This window comes from Catharus ustulatus, chromosome 2 (assembly GCF_009819885.2).
Source record: "Catharus ustulatus isolate bCatUst1 chromosome 2, bCatUst1.pri.v2, whole genome shotgun sequence".
NCBI classification, from domain to species: domain Eukaryota; kingdom Metazoa; phylum Chordata; class Aves; order Passeriformes; family Turdidae; genus Catharus; species Catharus ustulatus.
Window position 1 is genome coordinate 90954379 of NC_046222.1, and position 25253 is coordinate 90979631.

General features: G+C 36.3%; 1 protein-coding gene across 2 annotated transcripts; it reads left to right on the forward strand.

The window, feature by feature from the left end:
• Positions 1-23708, forward strand: TUBGCP5 (tubulin gamma complex associated protein 5). 2 transcript variants are annotated; one of them, XM_033053226.1, is made up of 24 exons: positions 1-161; positions 2616-2669; positions 2757-2865; positions 4875-4971; positions 5578-5688; positions 6244-6317; positions 6800-6935; positions 8485-8602; positions 9932-10021; positions 10719-10812; positions 11138-11384; positions 11497-11699; positions 12366-12481; positions 13788-14056; positions 14940-15138; positions 16500-16688; positions 17219-17401; positions 17666-17750; positions 17854-17974; positions 18673-18833; positions 19564-19689; positions 20250-20338; positions 21459-21559; positions 22658-23708. In XM_033053226.1, the coding sequence occupies exons 1-24, from the start codon at positions 1-3 to the stop codon at positions 22702-22704; spliced, it is 3180 nt and encodes a 1059-aa protein (XP_032909117.1). In that variant the 3' UTR covers positions 22705-23708. The 2 variants fall into 2 exon arrangements, with proteins under 2 accessions (XP_032909117.1, XP_032909118.1); XM_033053227.1 differs by lacking the exon at positions 5578-5688.
• Positions 23709-25253: the final 1545 nt, after the last annotated feature.

Below are 25253 nucleotides of genomic sequence, written 5' to 3' on the forward strand. Positions count from 1 at the left end.
ATGGCGGCACCGCCGGCCTCGCCCGGCCCCCGCGGCCGCTTCGAGCAGGAGCAGGACCGCGCCGTGCGCGCCCTGGTGCGCTGCGTGACCGGCCTGCCCGAGGAGGAGCTGGGCGGAGAGCGCTTCCAGGCGGCGCTCAATTTCGCCTGGTCCAACTTCAGGTCAGCGGGAGCGTGGAGGGTCCCGGTGCTGCCGCGGGTGTGGGACGGGGCCGCGCCCGCCGTGCCTGGGGAAGCGCCAGAGGCGGCGAACGAGTCTCTGCCACAGATTCAATGACTGCTAGTCCGTCACGTTTGAATCTTGGTCTTTTAGGGGTTTTCTCCTCTCTGTTAAAAGGTGCCTTTCAGCGTGTTCATTTAGCCACCCAAAACTTTGTTGGAGGGAGATACATTATGGTTGTATAAAGAGAGCGAGTGAGGAGGACTCTGCTAAATTGAGATAAACCTTCTGGCTGACAATGCTGTGCTGCTTGAGTGTGCAGGAGGAGAACATATTTGGTGTTATCTGGGCTTGTCAGAAACGCGGTCTTTATTAATTTGTTATACATAGTTTTTACTGCCTTTATACTGCCACCTAAAATACCCTTACTCAAGTTTCACACACAGTTTTCAGCTATCACAGTTATTGTTCCAGTCTATTCTGCCAGCTTGAGTTGGACTGGATGGTCCTTGTGGCTCCCTTCCAACTCAGAATATTCTGTGAAAGCTGTGAAACTCTTGCATGATGTATTTCCAGTTACCCGTACTATCACTAACTGCTGCCTCTGTGAAATCGCATGCAGCTAGTAGCTAATCCATATAAAATCAATGCTACTTTACATTTTTCATGCTGATAAAATGTATTTTTGGGGGAGCAGTAGCATAACTTAATTGCATCTGTGAATCCGAATTATTAATAGGCTCAAATAAAATTATTTTAATATGCAAATCTCATCCTCAGTTTTGGTCACCCAGGTGCTTTTGTAGATGTGTACTCTTTTAGGCTGGGGAATTGTTGAGGTTTTATTTGGGTTTTTTATATGTCAAGAAAACGGGAGGGTGGTGATGCAGAGTGAACAGGAAACTTTTGACAAGCAGGATTGGGAAGAGGAAGGGTTTTTTCATGCCAGAATTGTTGTCCAAGGAATGTGCATGGAGCATCAGCCTGAAATTATCTAGTATTACGTTTGCAAACAGTGAGACCTTAAGTTGTAGTAGAAACTCTCCTTAGTTTCAAGTTTGTGAAACTTGTAATTTGTATTGTTAGGTTTGATGATGCTTCTGTGCTGTAGTTCTGGGATCCACCTATGTATTTTCATGCAGCTCTCTAGTCCTCTTCTATTCATGATGTTCCCAATTTGCCTGAAACAGTGATTTATTTTTTTTGCATTTATGTTAGTCATTAATTAAAGCTTTAAGTAACAGACTAAAGAATTTTCACTAATAACTTCCCTGCAGCTTAATTTTTCTTTTCAGGACAGAGTCTTGGTTTAATTTTCTTTTATTGTCCTTTCAGTGTCATATTCTAAATCTTCCAGTTCTTATAATTACCCTTTTGAATTAATGATTTCCTATATAAGCTAATGTGCTGTAATAAATGAGATATTTTCTTAAACCTAAATGCCATCTACTTCGTCGGTGCTTTATTTTATTGTGCTCTTATTCCAAATCCTTATACACAGTTGAAATCAGACTAATGTGTCTCTAGTTAACAAAGTCTTTTTTTCTTTTCTTTGATGTGGACCTATCTTCATCCTGCAGTGCTAGTTACTAAAAATCCTTGCTGACACTTTTGCTTTCTGGTTCATTACTTTGGTATTGAGGTGATTTCATATTGTCTTTTAAATTTCAATCTGTTTAGCTTAACTGTTGCTCATGATTGGGATTAAGCAGTTTTCATTTCTGTCTGTAGTCATGAGAATTTTATCACTTTCTGTCACTTGTTGCTGGAAACATTGGTTTGGTTTTGAGGGCATATAGAGTGTCTTGACCTTGTTGTCACATCGTATTCCCTGTTCATCTCTGTATCTGAAGAACCTATTCATAGCCTAATGTAGTCTCCAAGGTCCGTTTTAACTTTCAGGAGTTCTTGTTCTGTCCCTGTACATATCTATACCTTTGTTGATATATCTGTCTATTTTTGATCAAGCTCTCTTTTTCTCTTAGATGCTCTCCCTTGCCCTTTATAAAAAGGAGCTTCTTTTGGGTTTAGAGTCCTTCCCATGTGGATGTTTGCTTTGCCTGTGCCTGTGATGCAGGTCCCAGATAAATTTGTGCATTTGACACCAATGCCTTTGACAGCACAGTTCTTGATCTCCTTGCTCTCCTTGACTTAGCAGACAGCATACTTTAATTGCTTAGTTTGCTGGTACAGTAGTAATTTTCCATTCAGCTTAGAGTGCTGGTTAGATGTAACCTGCATTCGATTTTTTCCATCTTTCAGGCCAATTATATTTAATCCTTCTTGAGCTAAGAGATACCAAGATTGAATTTTGAATTTTGTTGATGTTTAATGCTGTTGCTGAATTAAGTGTGCATTATTGAGCTAGTAATGTTGTCTTCATACATGTAAATCAGCTTTATTTTCTTCCCTACTACTTCCTTTTAAACATTTACTAATGCAGATTTCTTACACAGATTTCACCGTTTTCTTGATGTGAACAGTCATAAAGTAGAGAGAACAATAGAAGGGTAAGCTTTATGTCTATTATTAATAAAGCATTGGTGTTATATATATATTTATTTTAAAAGCCTTCTTGATACTATTTGTGTTATTAGAATACATGAAAAATTGGTAATTCATTCTGACCTTGGAAAAGCTGCAAGCTGGAAAAGACTGACAGAAAAATTTCTGAACTTGCCACTCCCAAGTACTGAAGAAACAAAGGTACGTACATTGCAATTTCCTTGTTCTTGTCCTTTTTTCCTTTGGTTGTAATGTTTTGGAAATTGCAGGTGACTTAGTAGTGGGCTTTGGAGTTGCTGTTCAGGTCATGGATTTCCAGAAATGCAGATGCATTTATTGTCTTCTCAGGATTTCAGCACATGGAGTTTCATGATTTAAAGTACAAGATCTCATTGCAGAGCAGGTGTTTTAGGGTCAGCAATATACAAATGCTGTAGCTGGAGTCTAGGTGAATCTAGATTCCCGTCTGTTCTAAAACAACAATGAACTGAGCATTTCTTATTCTTTGCCGTTTCTTTTTACCTTGAGTAATCCATCTGAGTCTTTTGGTTTTAGGGTTTTCAGCTGGAGTGCTCCTGTTTCGTAGCTTCCATATTGAGACTGTGGGTGTGTTTCACCATTGATACACTTTGTCTCAAATCTGTTTAGGATATGGAGTGGATGGATATGGCAAAAGTTGTGTCACTTAGTTTTCTTTCCAGTGTGGCAATGTAATAATGAACTGGATCTTAGAAAGTTCCCGCTGTTGTGAGATTTAAGCTTCTTATTTAAGAAGTGGTGCTCCATATAATAGTGTTCTTTAGTAGAGCTGTGTACTCTGAGTTGCAATCCAATTTTGCTTCTCATTGAACTGATAATTTATCTTTCTTTGCGTGTTCTAGGTTCCTTTTAATTGGTGGGGAAAGCCCAGGAGCCCTTAATACATTATATACATTCAATTACTATACTGTAGTCTCTAGATTTTTAGAAATGTATCTTTAGTAGTGCTTGTTTTGAGAGTTGAATGAGATTAAAATCAACCAAACCAAACACCCAAGCAAGCATTTGATACTTGAATATTGCAAGTATCCTAAGATTTTTTGATTTCCTTTTCTTTTTAAAAATGTAACTGGGGTATGGCTGGAGGTAGGTTAATCTCATATTTGGGAAGTTGAATGGCATTTAGTTTTTAGCAGTGACACATAACTGGGAAGATTAAGTATTTATTGGTTCCTATGGCTGGTAAGTGGAACACACCAGCTCACACATGTGATTCTGTCAGTGACCTACTGGTTTGCTTTGACAAAATCAGTAATGTTCTGTAGGAACGTGTTATAATCCATAATAATAGTAGGTGAATATCATACTGCTTTATTAGAAATCTGAATAATTTTTTCTAAAATGCAAGTGGAACTCATTCCAAAACAGCTTTGTGTGTTTATGAATGTGTGAAAGTGTGTAAGGATTTAGACAGCAGAATCTCCATGTGTCTAGATGTGAAATGGCTGGCTGAAGATCTTTGTAAAGTTACAATGAGGCCAAAGAAAAATCTTTTTATAGTAAGAAATGGTTGTACATTGATAAACAGATTTTAGAGGATAGACAATAATACAAATCTCTGGACCATACCAGTGTTGGCACAGTATTCTAAAATGATTGAAGGCCTCTGTTTCACAACTCCAGCATTGGAGTTAAATATCCTTAATGATTTGTGTCGATCTTCAGATCTGAGAAGATAATGTGAACATGATATTAAAATATGATTTTTAGCTAGCTTCATTTTAGCCTCTGTTTGAAATAGTTGGCCATGTGAAAAGGGAAGCTAAGACTTGGTTTCCTGCAGGCCCATTACCTGTGTCATTCCAGTTAATCCACATTTATGTGGCTGTCCATTATCCCTTAAGTAAGAAGTAAGTAAGTCCTGAGGTGACTTCTTACTTTCACAGGACTTTCGTCTTTTCCATATTCTCTGATTATTGGCTCAGTAAGAGGCAGCATATGCTGTGGCTGCTTTTGAAGGATTTATATACTGTTTGGCTGATTAATAGGCAGAAGAAAATGGGTAACATTCAATATCATAATAATAATGTTGCAGGTGTTATTTTTGTAATTCAGGACTGGGGAATGGGAATTAATGGGAAGCATTCCTGCAGATAATAGGCTGACTTTATTACTAAGCAAAATCTTTTAGAGCACTTACAGACTTGCTTTTTTCCTAATGTGTTTTAAAGACGGATACACACTATTCCATACTGTCTCTTCTGTTGTGTTTGTCTGATTCGCCATCCAACACCACCTATGTGGAAAAACCAAGAGTCAAAGAAGTGGGTAAGTTTACAAGATGTTTATATGGCTAATGAAAGATACAATCTGCAATGCAATCTGATAAGAAGGACGTTTTTCCTCTCCATTTTATTATCTCTTTCACTTCACATTGCTTTATTGGTTGTCTTTATAGTTTATACATTTAAAATAGCTTGCAAGTCTTTCCTACCCCTGTTTATGTTGCATCACTTAAGTTTTCCAGCCACTGAAGTACCTTGGGAACTCTCTTTGACTTCTACCACTATCACAAATAAACGTTCTCCACCATATTCAGCAGTGCTTACATGCTCAAAGGCAGACAGTGGATTTCTATCCTGAGTCTCTGTCTTGCACCTCAATATTAGATCTCTTGAAAAAGTTTTGATGATGTAAATTTGTATGTTTCCTACATAATCAACATTAATCAAGGAAAGGGAGATACATTTGAAAGTTTCCAGAGGGAGATCCCAGCTGCCTGCTTTCTAAAGTAGGACTTTTTCACTCAGTGCCTGAAAATGAGGCTTGTGCTTAAGTTTGAGTGGATACCATCCCCCATTTGTTTACAGTGTTGTATCATAGACTGAAAGTAGAATATTTCAGACTAACCTAAAGAAAATCTTGCATCTTAAGATTCCTTTTTGAATGATCTCTGCACATTCCCTCGGCGGTGTTTTGAATGCACTTTCAGCCCATTCCAGGAATGTGAATATGAAGAAGTTATCTCAAACAACACTAATTACAGTTGAGTAAGCTTCACGTTTAAGGTATCATATGTTGTAAGTGTGATTGTTACTTTGAAAGTATTTCACATCACATCACAGATATGTGGTGTCTTTTTTGGAGAGTAAGACAGTTCTTGATTTATGTTGTTTACAGTCTGGGATCCTTGTGCATATTTAAATTACACGTTTGGAATGTTCCTATTGAGCTAAATGGGACTCATTAGTCACAATAAGTAGTATGTTGCATTCTTGCATGTTTTTCCAGGATTGAAATATAGGATAGTGTAACATAATATAGTTAAATGTGCTGATGGCACGCTGTGTTGCATATTTTGAGTGTATAAACAATAAAGTTGATAATTAATAATGGATGTACATGGTTGATACATCACGATTTATGTCATGTTGAAAGTACATAACCTTGTAATGGAACAGTGGTGTAATCTTAAGTGAAAGTGTCTTTTGTTTTAACTATAGAATATCAAGATACTTTTAACTTTGGAAGTTTCTTTTAGAGGAAAAGGAAGTCAGAGTTATGTGATAATTAATATTTTTATATTTATATTTCTCTTAGAAAAGGAAGAAGAATTTGATTGGGGAAAATATTTGATGGAAGGAGAAGAAATTTACTTTGGCATAGATACACCAGTAAGTAATTACATAAGGTAGAAACCCCAACTGTATAAGCTGGTTTGGAGTATGTTAGTTACCTGATTGAGTTATCCTAGTTTGTATGCTCTGCATGTTGATTCTTGCAGGATTCCCCAGTACTCTGCTCAATCCATGAAATAACACAGACCCAAGCAGAGTAACAGTAATACCAATAATTTTGTTTTTCACAATATTTTGACTTAGTCCTGCAGTTAAACTAACTGCATCTGCTGACCCTTCCTTTCACTTAATTCGAACTTGCTGCAGTTCTGTGATCTTTTCCAGATCTTTCATTTGCTGGTTATTAATGTTGTATATAACTTAAATCATTCTTTGTTAGACAGTTACGTAGTCCTAGTGTCCTGAATTTACTTTACAATGTAAAAAGGAATAGTTAATGTTTGGCTTGAATAGGAGTTGAATATAGATGTGTCTGCTACACTGTCCTGAAGTGTCCTGGGGTTTGTTGCACTTCATAGGATTGGTCTGGAGAAAGTGAAGAAGAAGAGGACACTCAGCCCTTGAGCAGGGAGGACTCGGGTATTCAAGTAGACAGGACACCATTAGAAGACCAAGATCCAAATAAGAAGACAGTACCTAATACTTCCTGGAAAGGTTAGAATAAGCTGTTATTTTTCTCATATAGTTACTAAAATTTAGCAAGGTAATGCAGCTTTTTTATTATTCTTTAGTGAGGTATTGTGTTACATATCTACATTTGTAATATAAGATGCATATTACTGCTCATTACTGATGGAATTTTTTTTACAGTAAAGAAAAGTGTGGAAAGTTTGATCTGGTTTCTGTTACTGCTAATGGAGAAGAATTCTGTTAATTCCTGTGGAAATTTACATGGATGTTCCAATATAGAAATGAAAACTTACAATAAATGCAGCATGTAGTTGTATGGATATAATGTAAATTTTGATTATTAAGCATCAGAATGCTGAAATGAAATTTATTTTCCAACGTAAATAGTTAACTCAGTTGTGAGTATGAAGTGTGTCTGAAAAAAAATGGTGTCTTTAGCTAAAACGCTAGTGACTTTCTCTTGAATACCTTCAGGGAGTATTAAATGTAGCTGTACTCTTTTTCATAAAATATTATGTGGTACAGTTTACCCGGCGCATGACAACTTATAGTGTATATAAGTGTATATAAGCAGTAGCTGTCTGATTGGGATTAGGTAAAGTTCTGTTGACAATCATATTTTAGAAAAAAAATGTTTTAGCTTATATACTAAATGTCTAATAAAAAGGAATGTGGGGATAAATTTGATGATATTTGGCAATTTATTTTTTAAGTCAGCCTGTTTTTGTATATAGCATTTGAGAATTACCGGAAGCAGAAGCACATTTTTGAAAAAAGATTGGAAACCGTGTAAATCTTCAAGCTTAGAGAATCATATCCTGAGCTGGAAGGGACCCTCAAGGATCATCGAAGTCAGCTCCTGGCCCTGTACGGCACCATCCCCAAGAGTCTTACCATGTGCCTGAGAGTGTTGTCCAAACATTTCTTGAACGATGTCAGGCTGGTGCTGTGAACACTGCCCTGGGGAGCCTGTGCAGCACCCAGCCACCCTCTAGGTGAAGAACCTTTTCCTAATATCCAACCTAAACATCCCCTGACACAACTTCAGGCTATTCGCTGGGCCCTATCATGGGTCACCAGAGAGAAGAGATCAGTTCCTGCACTTCTCCTCATGAGGAGGCTATGGACCATGGTGAGGTCTCCCCTCAGTGTCCTCTTCTCCAGGCTGAACAGACCAAGTGACCACAGGTTCTCCTCATATGGCTTCCCCTCTAGGGCTGTCGCTGTCTTTGTAGCCCTTGTTTGGACATTCTCTAATAGATCTTTCTTATATTGTGGCACCCAAAACAGCTCACAGTACCCAGGTGAAGTCTCACCAGCGCTGAGCAGAGCTTATTTTTTAGGACTTTGGCAGCATTTGGGAAATGTGACATTTCTGTGTAAATGAATTTGTGCATAGTGCTATTAAACTCCCAGTGGACTAAAGTGTAAATGCTTGTAAATGGTAATTCATTTGAAAAGATCTGTGATTCTGCAGCTGGATGAATAGGCTTATTAATAACGTCTTCCTGTGTTTTGTAAGCATTTCCTGCATAAATAAAGACACCTTGCTGCTTGTCACATGTTTTCACAGTTGGTGAGCCCGATGCCCGCAGCTGGCTGGAGCAGCACGTAGTTCCTCAGTACTGGACAGGAAGGGCTCCTCGCTTTTCTCATAGTTTACACTTGCATTCCAACCTGGCTGCTGTCTGGTAAGAAAACAATATCACTTACATATTCCTTCCTGGCATACAAAGCTAAAAGCTGACTTTTTAAGGCTCTTTCTGTTGGAAACATAAAGATACTATAGCTGTTAAAATTCTCTGAAGAACAAAATTAAAGGGATGCAAATTAATAAGATGAACAAATGAGCTGCTTTTTCTATTAACAAATTCTTATCCTTTTATTTAATTTTTATTAAGTTTCTCATGTCAGAGAGAGAAATTTCATTTTTCAAAAATGCAAATCTTACTGTTGAATTTTGTTCGGCTTGACCCTTATGAAGGCCTCTGAGAATCTAATATAGGTGTGTTGTAAGTAGTCCTGGAAGTGAGGAGTTCCCTAATGTTTAAATTTTTAAAATGTCTCCCTTACAAAGTTAAACATAAATTTTGTGTGGGGAAGGAACTTAAACCAGTATGTTGCCATAATCTGCCATGGAAATGGAAAGAAAATGAGAATTAAAAATAAAAGGGAGTCTAATTCTTTCCTGTCCCAAATTTTGATGTATCAGTAATGAAGTTCATTAGATTTGCCCTTGGTTTTCTTAATTTAATGAATTTCTTAATCAAGGAGCTATTTTAGTGTAAGGTGGTCTAGCCAGTTATGAACCACAATTTGCAGTGAATATTAGAAAATGGGTAACATGAATAAAGCAACACTGCTTCTGCTGCAGTGTTGTTAGGAGATGTATGTTTTACATATATGTATAATATATAACTAGTATTACTTAATTTGGACTTTTTAAATTTGAGTGTGATTGCATAACTTTTGCCACTGATGATATTAATGAGTAAAAATAATAAAAATGTAAATAATCATTCTATACTTTGCTAAAACATGAAAAGGTACTGAGGATGGTTTACCAAGAATTGCATAAGACAAGATCATGAGAGAAAATTCTTAGATGGCTGTGCAAGTTTCCACTTCTTAAGTAAAATTTTGAGCTAAAGAGAATTTTCTTATATGGGTTGGAAAAATTGGTATTTTATTTTTTAGCTTAGTATTTTCCCAAACCCACAACCTTCCTCCCCCTCCTGCCTCTAAAATATTGGAAATTCAGTACTTCAGGCATTTGCTACTTAATTTCTTATCTTGCTATGTAAGACAAAATTATATTCGAGTGTTTTCCACAGTATCTTGCATAACAGTATGAAAATAAACTGCTTTTTAATATACTTAAAATGTCCCCATGTGTGTTGAGTCTGCGCAGATGTGAACAGAACAAAACTGAGCTTAAAGATTATTGCTTCATTCCTACTTTCAGGTGATTCAGCTTTTATTTCAGCCATTAAATTGTTTTAATTTCCTTTTTTTCTAAGGGACCACCATTTGTACGCCAGTGATCCTTTGTACGTACCAGAAGAGAGGACACTGGTCACAGAAACTCAGGTTATACGAGAAACTCTTTGGTAAGTGCAGCATCGCAAAACTTGCATTTTAACTTCTAATGTTTCTCTCAAGGAAATGAGAGGTCTGTCTTTGAAGATGTCTGAAGAAGGAGTTATTACTGAGCTTTTAATTTACACCATTTCTGACAGTAAAGATGCTGCATGTATGTGTTAACCATTCACATTTGAGGCACTGGAACAGGTTGCCCAGAGAAATTGTGGATCCCCATTCCTGGAAAGTCGGGTGGAGCTCTGAGCAACGTGATCTGGTGAAAGGGGGGTCACTTCATGGCCTGAAGGCTGGAACTAGATGATCTTTAAGGTCCCTTCCATTCTGTGATTCATGAAGAAGAAAGTAGCTTGCTACGTTGTCTTGGCATTGATTATTCAAGTTTAATTGTTAAAAAACCTGATTTGTTCTTATCTTTCCCCTGTAGATTTATAAAACAGTGTCTAGTTTTAGAAAGCAGACTGAGTCATTTTATAGCTGGAAATTATCTCAACTGGAAAGAAACTTTAGGAAATATTTACTTCATGCCAGTATTTTATTGTTCTTGCTCTGGTAACAACTTACAGTACCAATAGCATTGTACTTGATCTGTGGTCTCCTGTTACTCAAAGAAAATAAACTTTTAGGCAAGGGAGAGCTAGTTCTTTTATTAATTATATGTAAGTCCATTAAGAGGGAAAATTACTACTCTTTTTGTTTCTTTTCAAGGCTGCTTTCAGGAGTGAAAAAGCTTTTTATATTTCAGCTGAATGATGGAAAAGTGACTGTGCGGAATGATATTATTGTAACTCATTTAACCCATGTAAGTTGTTTCTGAATCTCAGAGGAATATGTCATTAGAAAGATGTAATTTGTGGGAATGGAAAATTAAACTGCTTGTGGAAATTTCTACAATTTTTCTACGTAATTCTACAATTGTGTTTTGTCTAAATAAGAGCATCTGGCTTAATAAAATTGAATGGGCTGTTCCTGTGTCTGTGAATGTGATGAAGCAATAGCAATTGCGGAATTTTATAATACTTTAATTCATAAAACTAATATTGTAATTCAGTTTTTAGTCTTTATGAAATACAGGGTTTTTTTAGTTGATTCTAAACGTTTGGGTTTGTTTGTTTTTTTTTTTTTAGAATTGCCTGAGATCTGTATTGGAGCAGATAGCAGCATATGGTCAAGTTGTGTTTAGACTACAGAAGTTTATTGATGAAGTGATGGGACACAGCCCAGAAAGCATAATGCATGGAACAGTTTCCACTCCAAAGAAGACTACTGAAGCCCCATTCAGAACCTACCAAGCTTTTATGTGGGCTTTGTATAAATATTTCATTAGCTTCAAAGAAGAACTTACTGAAATTGAAAAATGCATAATCAACAAAGGTACAGTGCAAGGGAAGTTTTACGTGAGGGGGACACACAAATAATTAATGCTGACAAAATTTGCTTTTCTGTTGGATATTATTTTATGCATCTTGGGTTTTTTTATTTCCAGATAAAACAGTCACACTTTCGATAGTAATAGATAAGTTGTCTCCCAGACTGGCACAGCTGAAGGTACTTCACAAGGTGTTCAGCACAGGAGTAGCAGAAGTACCTCCTGATACTAGAAATGTTGTACGAGCATCTCATCTGCTTAATACCCTCTACAAAGCTATTCTCGAATATGACAGTGTTGGAGAGGCCTCTGAGCAAACGGTAGGGGAAGTAATTCCTTCCTTTAATAGAACAGCACACTAGAACTAACTAAATTAGTTACCAGATTTACTGTTTTTTGACCTGAGTTCACTCAATCTGGACAAAAATGGATTTATGAGAGGATCAAGAGTATTGTTTTTTGAGAAATGGGGGGATGGACTGTGGAAAATCAGAGGCCAGGAACCTGCTTTGAAAGAGGGAACTTTGGAATAGCTTTCCCTCCTATTTCTACAACTGCATTATTCAGTTAATGCTGAAATGAGGGGGTTTGGATTTTTACAGTAACTTGATTATACTATTTGAAAATACAGTTGATGTCATTATGTTGTTTTGTTTTCCTGATTTCAATGTTATGAAACCACAGAGTGTTTTATGACTACCCCTTACTGTTTCAGAGATGTTACAGTGAAAAAGTGCTGTTTGGTTTTTGATGACAAGAGTAACATGGGGAACCATGCCACAATACAGGCTTCCATTAAAAAAAAAACAAAAACAACAACCTGGAATTTTTAGTTTAACATTTTATCTTTAAAATCTTTAAGTGTAGTTATGTATATGTTATGAATTCTGCACAATTAAAAAATTAGACTTTACCATATTGCTTTCAATGCTTGTTATACAAACATTCAGTCAGTTTTTTTGGTTTTTTTTTCCCTTTAATTTCAGGTATCCCTTTTGTTCTCTCTGTGGGTTGAAACTGTGAGACCATACTTACAGACAGTGGATGAGTGGATAGTCCATGGTAATTTGTTTGATCCTGCAAAGGAGTTTATTATTCAGAGGTACGGATGCTTGATACTAGACACACATAAGGCTGTGCAAGTAAACCTGCTGTAGAACCTAGGGCAAAGTAAAAGTAGGTTTTCACATTTGTTATTTTGCTTAAGAGGTAATATCTTAATCATACTTCTGTAACTTGTCTCAAACTTGCCATTAGGGAAATCCACAGATATGGATCTCTACTACATATTGCTCTAGAGTAGAAATCAATTATTTTGGGTTTTTTCCATCTATAGTAAATAATGATCATGCTTACTCTGAGTGTATTGTCTTTTTTAAACAGCAGTTACCCATTTTTCAAACCCAAGACATTTACAAAAATTCCGAAATTTTAAATGCTTTTAAATTCTACTAATCTTAAGTTATTATGAATCACATGCTATTTGGAATTAAAATACTCATTGCTTCTGACTTATTGGAAAGTTAATATGGTGTCTTGATTTACATGCACATACCCTAAACATTACTTGAGTTGTTAATTTTTGTCCTGTTGCTATGCTGCATTTGTTGGTCCCTTTTCTTGACAACTTGGAGTGGGAAGAGAATATAGAAATTGAAGTTCTGGCTTTTAATCACAAATCCATTTTTACCTATCTGCCAAACTTAATTGAACCTGTGTCTGTTAACACATGTTGAGGTGAGCACGAAGTAAGACACATTCTAGAGTACTACTGTAATAAGTCCTTAGTAGTAGCGATCCTTAGCATCCTTATTATGTCCTCTTCTTGTGGTTCTATAATTGTGTTTTCAGTGCTACCAACAGGGCTGATCTCAACTTACATTTATGCTTCATTTTAATTACCTAATTTTAATTGTCTAATTTAGGTTTTTCCATCTGACTTCAAAGACCAAACTGTGTATCTGATGAAACAAGAAAAAAATCCAAAGTGAACTACAAATTGAGTTTCACCTACTCTAGAATTTTTCGACTTTCCTAGTAGTAGTTACTTCAGGTTGAGGTTTTAAATAAGTCTACAAGTCAGTCACTCATCATTTTTTATACTAAGGATGCATGCCACTGGGAATAGTTAACATCCTGGACAAATTTAATTATAATTGCTCTATTTGATTTGCTGTTGGGGTTTATTTTGTTATACAGTTGTTTTATCTCCCATGAGCTAATTGTTTGTCCTTTTCAAAGTGTCTAGATAGTTTGCAGATAGGGATGAGCTAATTTTATACAGTTTTGAAAATGCTTCATGACTGTTCTAAGGGAAGGGCAAAGCACAGAACAGAGGCTACTATCCTCTAGTAATGAAGTTTCATTTTGGAAAGAAAAATACTCAAGAGCTTTTCATTTCTTTGCAGAAACAAAAACGTTCCAGTTAATCACAGAGATTTTTGGTATGCTACCTACACGTTATATAGTGTGTCAGAAAAGACAGAGAATGAAGAGAAGATGAGTGATAATGCCAGTGCCAGTTCTGGTAGTGATCAGGCCCCTTCAAGCAGACAGCACACAATGGTTTCTTTTCTGAAACCTGTGCTAAAGCAAATTATCATGGCTGGAAAATCCATGCAGCTGTTGAAGAACCTTCAATGCAAGGACGGCTCTCCACAGCAGACTGCATCAAGAGGTGAGATGTCAGTGTCAAAACATTACACCATTGTGCCTTCTGCTGTCTAACAGTATGGGTGCATTTTTGGTAATGGGCTTCCTCTGGCTTTGGAATAATAGAACACTGTTGAATGCCAGTATTGTGGTTGATAGCTTCAGGTCTGATGGAAAACGCTCTTCCGATGCAAACAAGTGAAAAGAACAAAGAGAGCTCCATGTTCTTTTTATTACTATAAGTTTTTCTCAAACTTCTTTTCATGTGCTTAAAAAACAATTATTTTTTTTTGCTATGAGAGAAAAGCAGTTTATATATTCTAATAACAAAACTGGTGGTTTTTAATAAATAATTTTTCCATTACTCAGTGGTCAAGTAATCTAAGATAGCGTGTGGAATATTTTTTTTTAAAGCATACTCATAAGTTGATCAAAGATGTTTGGATATCTAGGATATTCTTCTTGAGTGATTGTAAAACATAATACAACATTGTAACTAATGTTTGTTTCGGGGTTTTTTTTGCTTTTTCTTGAGGAAAAAAAATATTTTCGTTTTGGTGTTTTTCATGTTTAAAAGTAGAGATAGTTAAATTGTTTTGGAGACTTGCTTCAGTAAATACTGAAAGATTCTCAGGTGCTAAAAATTAATTGCCTTTGCACATGAAGTAGGAAGTTCTTTACCATCTTAAAAATATTTCATATTTCAGATACCCATTCTGCAGTGCATTTGAACATATGCCTGACATTAGGCATTGGGCTAGTCCTGTAATTCTAAATATGTATTTGAGGGTATTTTGTTTTCTGAGTAGTGGTCTAAATGTAGTATTTTAAAAGTTAGCTTCTGAATGTTGGACTGTGGAGTTCTTTTAGTTCAGACGATGTTTTCTGCCATGTGTTGCCCAATTCAGATGCTGAACGGAAGAGTTTATATACACTGTTCCTGGAATCAGTGCAGTCTCGCCTGCGGCACGGGGAGGAGTCTGTTCCAGACATTATTACAGAACAGCAGGCCACAAAGCAGAGCCTGATAAAGATGCAGTCTATAGCAGAAAGACACTTGGAACTGGATGATGTCCATGACCCACTGCTGGCTATTAATTTTGCCAGGTAAATGAATGATCTTCCTGCTGTGTTGTTGAGAATGATATTCAGCCTGGTGACATTTGGTCACATTTTTGTTGCTGCTGCTACTGAAAACCAGTAAAGTCAAAATAAAGACCAGCACCAACAATCTGTGACAGAAGCTAAATAGACAGTCTGCTTCTTCATGGTTAAAGAAAAACAATTAAAATCAGTGAAGAATGTGCTACTTGCAATTGGTGGCATAGAAAATTGGAGTAGTCTTTATCATAGCAGGCTCTTAACAAATAAGTGGTTTGATAGTGAATGCCATTGTAAAATCTGAACTTTTCAATGAGTTTACTTGATTTTTGTAAACAATGTCCTTGATTTGTACCAAGTATAGTCTTAGAAGAATGCAGCTTCAGTTTTGCTTAAATCATTTAACTGTAAAAGCCTTCCAAAATTCATGTTACTTGCATACAAATTCTTCGTTCTTCATAGTAAGGGAAGTCCTATAGAGTATAAATGTCTTGGAAGTTAGCAGGAAAGATAAACTCTGAAAATATTATTATATGATTACAAATAACAAAATAGCTATTTATGTTTTTGCTAAATACTGTGTATTTACATGTTTTCAAACATTAAAAAAGGAGGAACTTGTTTTAATGAAATCATGCATAGGACTTCCCTTGTTTATTGGGACTATTTTAGTTGCCAAAATTGCTACATTAATTCAACATCCAACTCATTCAGTCTGTCCAGGCAATAGCTGCTATGAGCTGGACTTCCTCTACAGTGGTTAACACTGGCAGCTAGCTTTTTATAAAACATTGCAATAATTTTATGCTTTCTGTGTAAAAACAATTAAACTTACCAAATCTAGACCACAGATACTTTCTTTCCATCATATAGTATTACAGATGTAGTGACCCCATAGTTAAGATGCCTCAAACCAGTTCTCCTTGTGTGGGGTGGTTTTTGGTTGTTTTTTTCCTGTTTGTTTTGTGGTTGTTGGTTGAATTTTTACTTTGTTTCTTTAATTTTATTTTTTTCCCTGGGAAGCTCACCTGAGTGCTGTATATGCACAGTATAGTTCTAAAAGTTCCTATCAAAGTGGGTTTGTTTAGTAAGCTGTATAATATTTGATGTTTTTCAGAAGTATGCCTTAAGCAGTTGTTGTAGAATGCTGTCCTCTGTGCTACACTTAAGTCTGGTGATACACCAACAGTATGATGGATTACTTTATAGGGTGGATGCATGCTCTGCTTAGAATCAGCTTGTATTACCCCTGCACCATATATTTCAGAGGACCCAAATTTGATTAAAATCTTTGAAGGTATGACATTGTTTTATACCTTATATGAATAATGAACCTTCTTCCTTAAGTATCTTGTTTTATTTTGAAGATTATATTTGGAACAGAGTGACTTTCATGAGAAGTTTACTGGTGGGGATGTCTGTGTGGATAGATCCTCAGAATCTGTGACCTGCCAGACTTTTGAACTGACACTGAGGTCTTGTCTTTATCCTCACATAGACAAACAATACTTGGAATGCTGTGGTAATTTGATGCAAACTTTAAAGAAGGATTATAGGTAAGAAAATAGATTTCTTTTTCCTTAATTCTGTTTTTTGATTACCAGTGGTATGTAATCACTAAAAGAAGCCATTCCATGTTGTGTTTCTACTCCAGTTTGATAGATGGCTATAAAGTCATTAACGAGGAAAGAGGGATCTGACAAGACAGACTCTTGGGTGAAAACTTGGTCTAGCTTGAATCAACAGGAAAGCTGTCATTTGTCATCAATGGATGTTTGGTGGGATGTTATTTCCAACAGTATTTCTTAGTAGTGTTGTCATTTTAAATTCATTTTAGGGAGAGGGACAGGATTTCCAAGCTGTTTCTGAGAATTACCTAGCTTCCAGTGAAGTTAGTGAAGCTGTTAAAGCTTACAGGAAAAAATGCCTTGGTTAAACAAAGGATTCACTGTATACTTTGTTATGTTTGTATTCAATACTGAATTTTTGCTGTGAAGCGTTCTAAAGATTTTTGTTTCTGTAACAGTGTGTTTTGCATTCACTTGTATGATGAGACTCAGGAAATGTTATATGTTTCTCTGTTCAGGCTTGTAGAATATTTGCAGGCAATGAGAAATTTTTTCTTACTTGAAGCTGGAGATACCATGTATGACTTCTATACATCTATTTTTGACAAAATTAGAGAAAAGGAAACTTGGCAGAATGTTGCTTTCTTAAATGTTCACCTACAAGAAGCAGTTGGACAACGCTATCCAGAGGACAGTGCAAGGTAAAGTGTAAAACATGCTTTAGTTATGTTTCTTTCACACTTAGCTGTATTAATGTACTTAACTTGCATAGCACAATACTAATTGTTGTGTACTTATTAAAATAATGTTTTAATGAAGTTTTGAGCTGTTTTCCTCTTTCCTACCCAAGTCCTCCAGATTTAACCAGACAGTTAGTGATTAGCAGTGAGAAATAGAAATTAGTGAAACTAACTACTCATTTAAAATAGATTCTCACAAATTACATTACTTGTTTCCTTGCATAGGTTGTCAATATCATTTGAAAGTGTTGATACAGCAAAGAAGAAACTTCCTGTCCACACCTTAGATGGCTTGACACTGAGTTACAAGGTAGTGAGTTAAATTTGCTGCAGTTCCTATTCTAGAACACATTTAAAATGTTGTATTAAAGTGACTTATATTTTCTGTCTTTATTATCCTCTCCTCCTCCTAGGTTCCTTGGCCTGTGGATATAGTTATAAGTTTAGAATGCCAAAAAATTTACAATCAAGTTTTTCTGCTCTTACTGCAAATAAAGTGGGCCAAGTATAGTCTAGATGTTCTACGATTTGATGGTAAGATGCTTCTTCAATGAAAGATACTGTTTTATGGTCTAAGGATATGATTAGTGTTCTGCTTTCTGCAGTAAGTAGTACAAACTAGTTAGAATTTTGATTCATTCTACAAAATAATAATCTCTGTTAATGTTGCAAATTACGTGTATTAAGCTAGGTGTGTTTTTCACTTCTTTTCAGCCTCAGGGACAGCTCCATTCATGCATTTCCTTTGTCTCTTTGATTCAAGTCTAGTTAGTTACATTGGAAACTTTTTACTTCATTCTACAGACTTTGCTGTTGAAAGAAAGTCTGTCTACCACACCCTAATGTTTATGTATAGTCTTTTTATAATTAATCCTTTGCAGACAAGTTAAGAAAACAAGATGAAAAAATTACTCTATTTGAGATTTAAACAGTGAACTGTTGGGTGATTATATAAAGACATTTTTTAGTATTTCCTTCACCAAGTTGATGTTTATACTCTTCCTGTCCCCACTGTATCCCTGTAAAGTGGATATAGACTTCACGTCTTAGCAAAATAAATTAGAAAGTTGATGGATTCATCTGCATTTTGCACATCAGCTAAGTAATTATCTTCCTAAAAGTATGTGGGATTTTACTGTTTAAACTTTATGGGTATGACCTTTTGGTTAAGTCTTTTCCCAAAAAGTGCAACACTCTTGCTTTATTAAAATTTTGTTTTGTTTTCTTTTAAGAACTCGTCTCTGCTGCAGAAAAGTCACAGGTTAAGGAAGGAACTTCATTAGAACAAGGACCACCAAAAGAAAGTATAAAACAACAAATACATCGCATGTTCCTCTTAAGAGTGAAACTTATGCATTTTGTCAACAGCCTGCACAACTACATCATGACTAGGGTTTGTCTTACATCAGAATTTCATTTATATTAGGAGCTTTTAACAGGGGATGCAGTATTCGTTTTCCTTTAAAACCTAAAATCCCCTCTAACAAAAAGCAAAATATAAATATAATGTCCTTTCTGCACATGTTTCAGTTTCAACTTGGCCATTTAAAATCAGTAATTCTAAAAATACTTTAAAAGTTCTACATGCATGTGATTGATCTTTGGGTATTACTGATTCTTCTGTCCGTTTCTCCCAGTGCTAGATGACTTAAGCACAGTAATGTAAAAATGCTTCTGTAAGCTGTAACTTAAAAGCTGTTATGCTTATAAAAATGTTACAACGGATATTTTAGCTAGATGGATTCTTCTTAAAAATCTTCAGTACAAAGTGTATGCATGACTTTCCAAATACAAAGGCAATGCCTGTAAATACATATCTGCTCTATTATCGCCTCTTTTGCTTCTAATAAAATTAGTTTATGCTCCAGTTCAGCCTCTCTGGGGATAGTCATTGTGCCCTTGTGTAGTGGCAGTATATCTGTTTATGTGAGGAATATTGCTGTGTAGTTATTAGAAGGGCTTTAAATTTTTGCTATTGATGGTAATTTGAAGGCTAATCCTAAGATGTGAGAGGGAAGAGCAAATGAATCATGCAGTTTCAGGCTCTTTAAAAATATATTGGAAGAGAGTCATAATCACTTGTGTGAAGCGCTGAATTTAATAACTTTGGTCTTCTTTTTAAGATTCTCCACAGTACAGGCTTGGAGTTTCAGCATCAGGTAGAAGAAGCCAAAGATTTAGATCAGTTGATAAAGATTCATTACAGATATCTATCTACGATTCATGATCGTTGCTTACTGAGAGAAAAGGTGGGTAAAAAATTAGTTCATTTGATGTATTGAGTTACCAGGACAAGAAAGTGATTTTGTACTAATTATGCTGTTTTGCAGCATACATACTAAGCAATATATATAGGTACTCTTGAGGAAGTGGTAGCTTTTCACACTGAGATCCAGTTTCCCTTGCTGTTCTCAGCTCAATTCTGTCAAGGAAAGAGGATGAAATTGAATTCTTTATATTGGGTACAACATGTTTGTTTCTAGAAGATGGGAGGATTTGAACTAACTGAGGCTTGTTAATGTTAGGAAGATCATACACAGTGGTATATCAGGGAATGGAGGTATCTGGATAGCCTTGTAACCTTTTATCCCACATATTGTCTGTGTAAAATCCACATCCAAATAGTCAGCTGGGAAATGAATTAGAGAACAGATACAAACATCTTCACTTTGGAAGAATCATATTGTACTTAGGAGATTGTTTTTACAGGTTAGATTAAATGTCATGTGAAACCTTTGTATTGCAATGTAATAATGAAAACTGCTATGCTTAACAATGAATTTCTGACTTACTCCTTTAATTATTTTAGGTGAGCTTTGTGAAGGAAGCTATAATGAAAGTGTTAAATTTAGTACTGATGTTTGCAGACCGTTGGCAAGCTGGCTTAGGGGCTTGGAAGTAAGTACAATATGTAAAATTCTATGTGATCATAATTTTGCAGCTTTGAGTATGATTTTGTGCCCAGAACTGCACCTCCAGGTGAGGCTGCAGCGATGCTGAATACAGCAGGGCAGTCACCTCCTTTGTCCATCGGGCTTTGCTGTGTTTGATCCATGCCAGGGTGGATTTGCTTTCCTGGTTGCTTGGGCATCCTGCCTGCTCACTCCTGTTGAGTTCTTGTTGATCAGCACCCCCAGATCCCTTTTTGCAGCCACTCCTTTTCCCATTTGTGCTTCTGTTTGTGCAACCTGCTGCTTTGAGGATGAATAGTACTGGGCAAGTCTCCAAGGCTATGTCAAACACTCAGAAGTTGATGTATGATCCTGAAACCAGCTGGTGTGGACTGGTTCACTTCATATTTTTCAGGACTAATTTTCTTTGGCACAGATGCTACCTAAAACTTAGATCCGACTCTCCTGTGACATTAGGAAGTTACTATTTTTGGAGTGTTTTTCTCATTCAGAGTGTCAGAAGTTATTTGTGAATGCTGTTAATAAAGACTGAAACTCAGGTCATGTGGTTGCATGCTCGTGCACGGGGCAGGAAAAAGTCATAGCTGGTGTCATTTGTATCTTCTTGGGAGAGGGGAAAAGGGAAAGAAGTGACTGTTGTGAGCTATGTCTTCTCCCTTGACTGGTGAGTGCTAGCTGACAGAGTCCAAAGTGGAATTCAAGAGATTACCAGGGAGTAAAACAGTGTGGGTGTCCCTGTTTTACTGACCACGTAGGTCCCCAAGGACCTCTAAAGCAGTAAGGACCAGGAAAGTCTGTCTTGCTTACAAACCCATGTAGGAATGATAGGTGTCAGTTAGAATCACACAACTCCTCCAAGTCACTGCAGAGATTTCTAAAATGATGAGGAAATTATCAATGCCCCTTTGATGGTGCTCAGGTGCTCCTGTCAAAATTACCTTTGTTTTTTAGAAGTGGCATATGCAGGCATAACTGAAGTATTGTAAGTTCAAGCCAGAATTCTGTGTAAAGAGTACTTTTGTTATTTGCTGTGAAATTTTGGTCATATTTTGAAGATAACATAGAGGCTGGTCTGTTAAGCATTACTCTGTTATACTATTTTGTAGGATGGAATCCATAGAGAAGATGGAATCTGATTTTAAAAACTGTCACATGTTTCTTGTAACTGTTCTCAACAAAGCTGTCTGTCGAGGCTCTTTTCCCCATTGTAAGTACATGAAGCTTTTCAAATACCTCCACTTACACAAGTGTGCAAGGAATATGTTTATGTTTTAATCTGTTCTAATGTTTGTTGGCACATTTTAAATAATCTTATTTTGTGAGTTATGCACAGAGGGACACTAAGACTCTCACTAAGTTAAAGTCATTATTCTTCAGAGTATTTGTGCCAAGCTTTTCTGTGACAGCTATTATCAGTTTATCTATTTACTTGATGAGGGAAAGGTGTGTAGCCAAGCAAGTGACAAACAATTTTCTAAACTAAAGAAACTAAGTTCTGGGGGCATAGAAGAGCATTCTTTTTGTTGATGTTGGGAGTGACAGCTGTGATATATCTTGAGCAGATAAGATTTTAGTGTTATGGTGCCTCAGCTGCAACTGCACTGGGTTCTTGGCTCTGCCCATCTGTTTGGAAGTTACTGCCTTGGCAGTAGAAACAGCAGAGGATGACATATCTATGCTTCCGCTTACAACCTGGTGTGAGCTTGAATTGTTAATCAGTACCAGTTTGAGTTAGGGGGCCAACTGCTCACTGAGGTTGGGCATCAGGGTTAGCTGGGATGCAGATGGATGGTCTCCCAGGTTTCTACACCACCTGTAGATGTGCCTAGGAGACATGACTTACTGGTGAACTGGGCAGTCTTAGGTTAATGTTTGGACTTCGTTATTTTAATGGTCTTTCCCAACCTAAATGAGTCTTGTCTAAAACAGGCAATATCTGCCGTGACTGCTACTCACATCTACAAGAGCTTGTCTGCAGAGCCCTCCTTGAGAATGGCTTGGCATATATAAACCTACAAAACTTTTTTTTTTTGGTGTACAACAATATTTCAAACAGAGGAGCTAATTTCTTACCAGTTATTACCACGTGAAATGACTAAGGGGTAGCTGATGATGAATGTGGTGAAATACTATCTAAGCTGTCAGAGACTTACAAAATGTCTTACTGTCTGAAGTCCCAAAGTACTTCAATTTAAAGAGTAAACTGGTATCTTCCTATTAAAGGACAGAATTAAATATTGCAATAAATGTTTTCAGAGTGCTGCAAATGCAAATATTAACTACTTTTTTATGGTTTGTTTCACAGTGGAATCTTTAGCTTTGTCACTGATGGCTGGCATGGAACAAAGTTAACACCCACTTCCACTGAATTAAGGAAGAACTGAGCAGGACTTATGTTGAAATTCCTGTGTTAAAGAACCGTAAGCATTTTGCACTCCAGTTTAAAATGTATATAGGTAAATGATGATGGTGTTTTGGAGCTGTGTAAAATATTTTAAAATGTAAATAGTGTACAGGTATTTAAGTCTGTTGGTTGTGGCAGTGTGTGTATATGCTTCAACATCAAAAAACATGTATAGTGTAAAATTCATTCCATGTGAACAATCTTACTTGAAAATGCATTAAATATATTTCATGCTGAAAAAATGATTTTTTTTGTTTAATTATGAGTAGTTGATGGTTTACATTTTCCATTGAATTTTCAGCTGTGAATAAGTCACAGGGCAGTGTGTAGTGATGTGACTCAAATCTTGGTGTTTAGAAGGCTGGATGAGTTAATTTTTGGCCTTTTTTTCTTTGCAAAATGGCTAAGAAGCATTCATCTTCTTTGCTTAGTGGTTCTTAAGAAATCTTTAAGAAGATTGTTACAAGAAGCTGATACAAAAAATGCAAGATTAGTTTATCCAAATGGGTTATAGCAGAACATGAAACACCAGTATTTTTTATGTTAAATGTTGAAATGCTTACTAATTTTAGTGGTAACTCTGGTCAGTTTAAGTAGGATTAAGGTGACAGTGTGTAATGTATTAGTTTTAATGACTGGATTGTTGAGATGTTTCAAAGGTGGTCAGATATGACTTGACCTTTATCCTTCTAAGCCTTTTGCAAGCAAACTTTTACATCTAATAGCTAATCTCCTGTAAAGCAGTAGATTGTGCTACAGAAGGGTACATTTCTGGACAAATAAATGTGGAACTTGTTCTGCATGAGATGACTTGCCCTGTCTCCTCCCCATTAAAGTTTCTCTGTAATTCTGGCATCAGTACACCTGCATTAAAAAAGATAAAATCAATCATAGCTATTTATCTAATGATTTTTTAAATAAATAAATAAAATATTTGGTAATTTGAATTTCATTGTTGTGTGTGTTTCTGCTGAAATTCAGTCAGTAACATAAGGTTTGAGAGGTGTTTCTTAAAGGTAAATGAAGTATATTACTACTGAGACTGATGTGTTGGGTTTTAGCTATTATATTTTTCAGACTCTCTGCTGCTTGGTATGTAAATCTTCATATTGGGTGTTAGTAAATTCCCTTCACAGGGGAGTTAGACAAAACAATCCCTTCCCAGCTAGAGAATCAAGGACAGCCTTTACCCAAAAAGCAGAAACAATGGTGAAGGGAAAGGGACAAGCTAAGGGTTGAGATTTCATAGCCTGAAGCTGTGGTTGGACAATTAACCCCAATATGTAGATGAATGTGGGTTCCATATGAGTGTAGCCCCAGCCAGGCTCTTGCACTGCCCAAGGTGTATCCTTTCAATAAATACCTATTTTATTCCTTTTGCTCTGTTTAGTCACTGTTCCAGGTCAACCTTTCCAGGCTTTTAATGTGGCTCATGTTTTTTTTTCAGCGGTAAATTAATATTACTCAATATGAAAGTGAATATTTGTATTTGTGTTTGAACAGGAGATTTCAAGATTCTTACAATTTATAGCTATAAAATGTTTTGAGGAAAAGAATTTTTTTTTCAAGTATAACACTGAGAAATTTTCTGCTGCCCTGTATCATGTTCTTTTTTGTTTGAATGAGTGGAAGTTTTACTTTAGAGAACAGTACGTTTATATTGTCCTTTGCTACCACATGACACAGTTTTCCAAGTGGATGTTTTTTGTGGTAGGTGGACACCAATTAACAAAAGTAATTTGTACTTCTAGTTTACCATGACTAGTTCTCATTTAAGATTTCAGATTATTTATTTATTGCTAGCAGAGACAGTGTATTGTTTAGTAACTTCCTTACTCAGAGTAAAATTGAGTAGCATACTTAGAGTTTTAAAACATGTACTTGGAAGTTCAGCATTTCTGTGCACTGGTTCATTACTTTTTGAGTATGTCTTGTACTCTGTGCTTTTGAACTATCTAATGTTTTTGCTTTATTTCTGCTTCCTACACAGTGATTACCTTCAATGAAACTCCTACTTTTCATAGCCTTTCATTCATTACCCATTAGCTAGATACAGGAGAAAAAAAATCCTTCAAATCTTCATGTTATTGAAACAATAATTCCTGGTAAATCTGTTTACCACTTTTACTTATTTTATGTGAAAGATCCTGTGCAAGTGAAAGATTTTGCTGTTTCACCCAGTTTCCTGCTTAGGAATTAATGTTGCATTCTGCAGAGACTTCTGTGCACTTTGTAGACAAGTGATGCCTGCATGCTGTTTATTCAGCCAGCTTCCAAGATTTGCTGATCTCTCATCACAAAAACACAGTGGAAAGTCTGGCTCTGGAAACGTTTTTACTGATTCTAGTCATGGACATCCTCAGTGTTTAACTTTTTGTGTGTCAGTAATACTTGGCTGACAAATTCCTTTCAGTGAGTAGATCTTATGGCATTCCTTTTTCTTCAGAGCCACAGAAAAAAAAATCAAGTCCTGTCTTTTAGTGTGCATGCCCTGTGA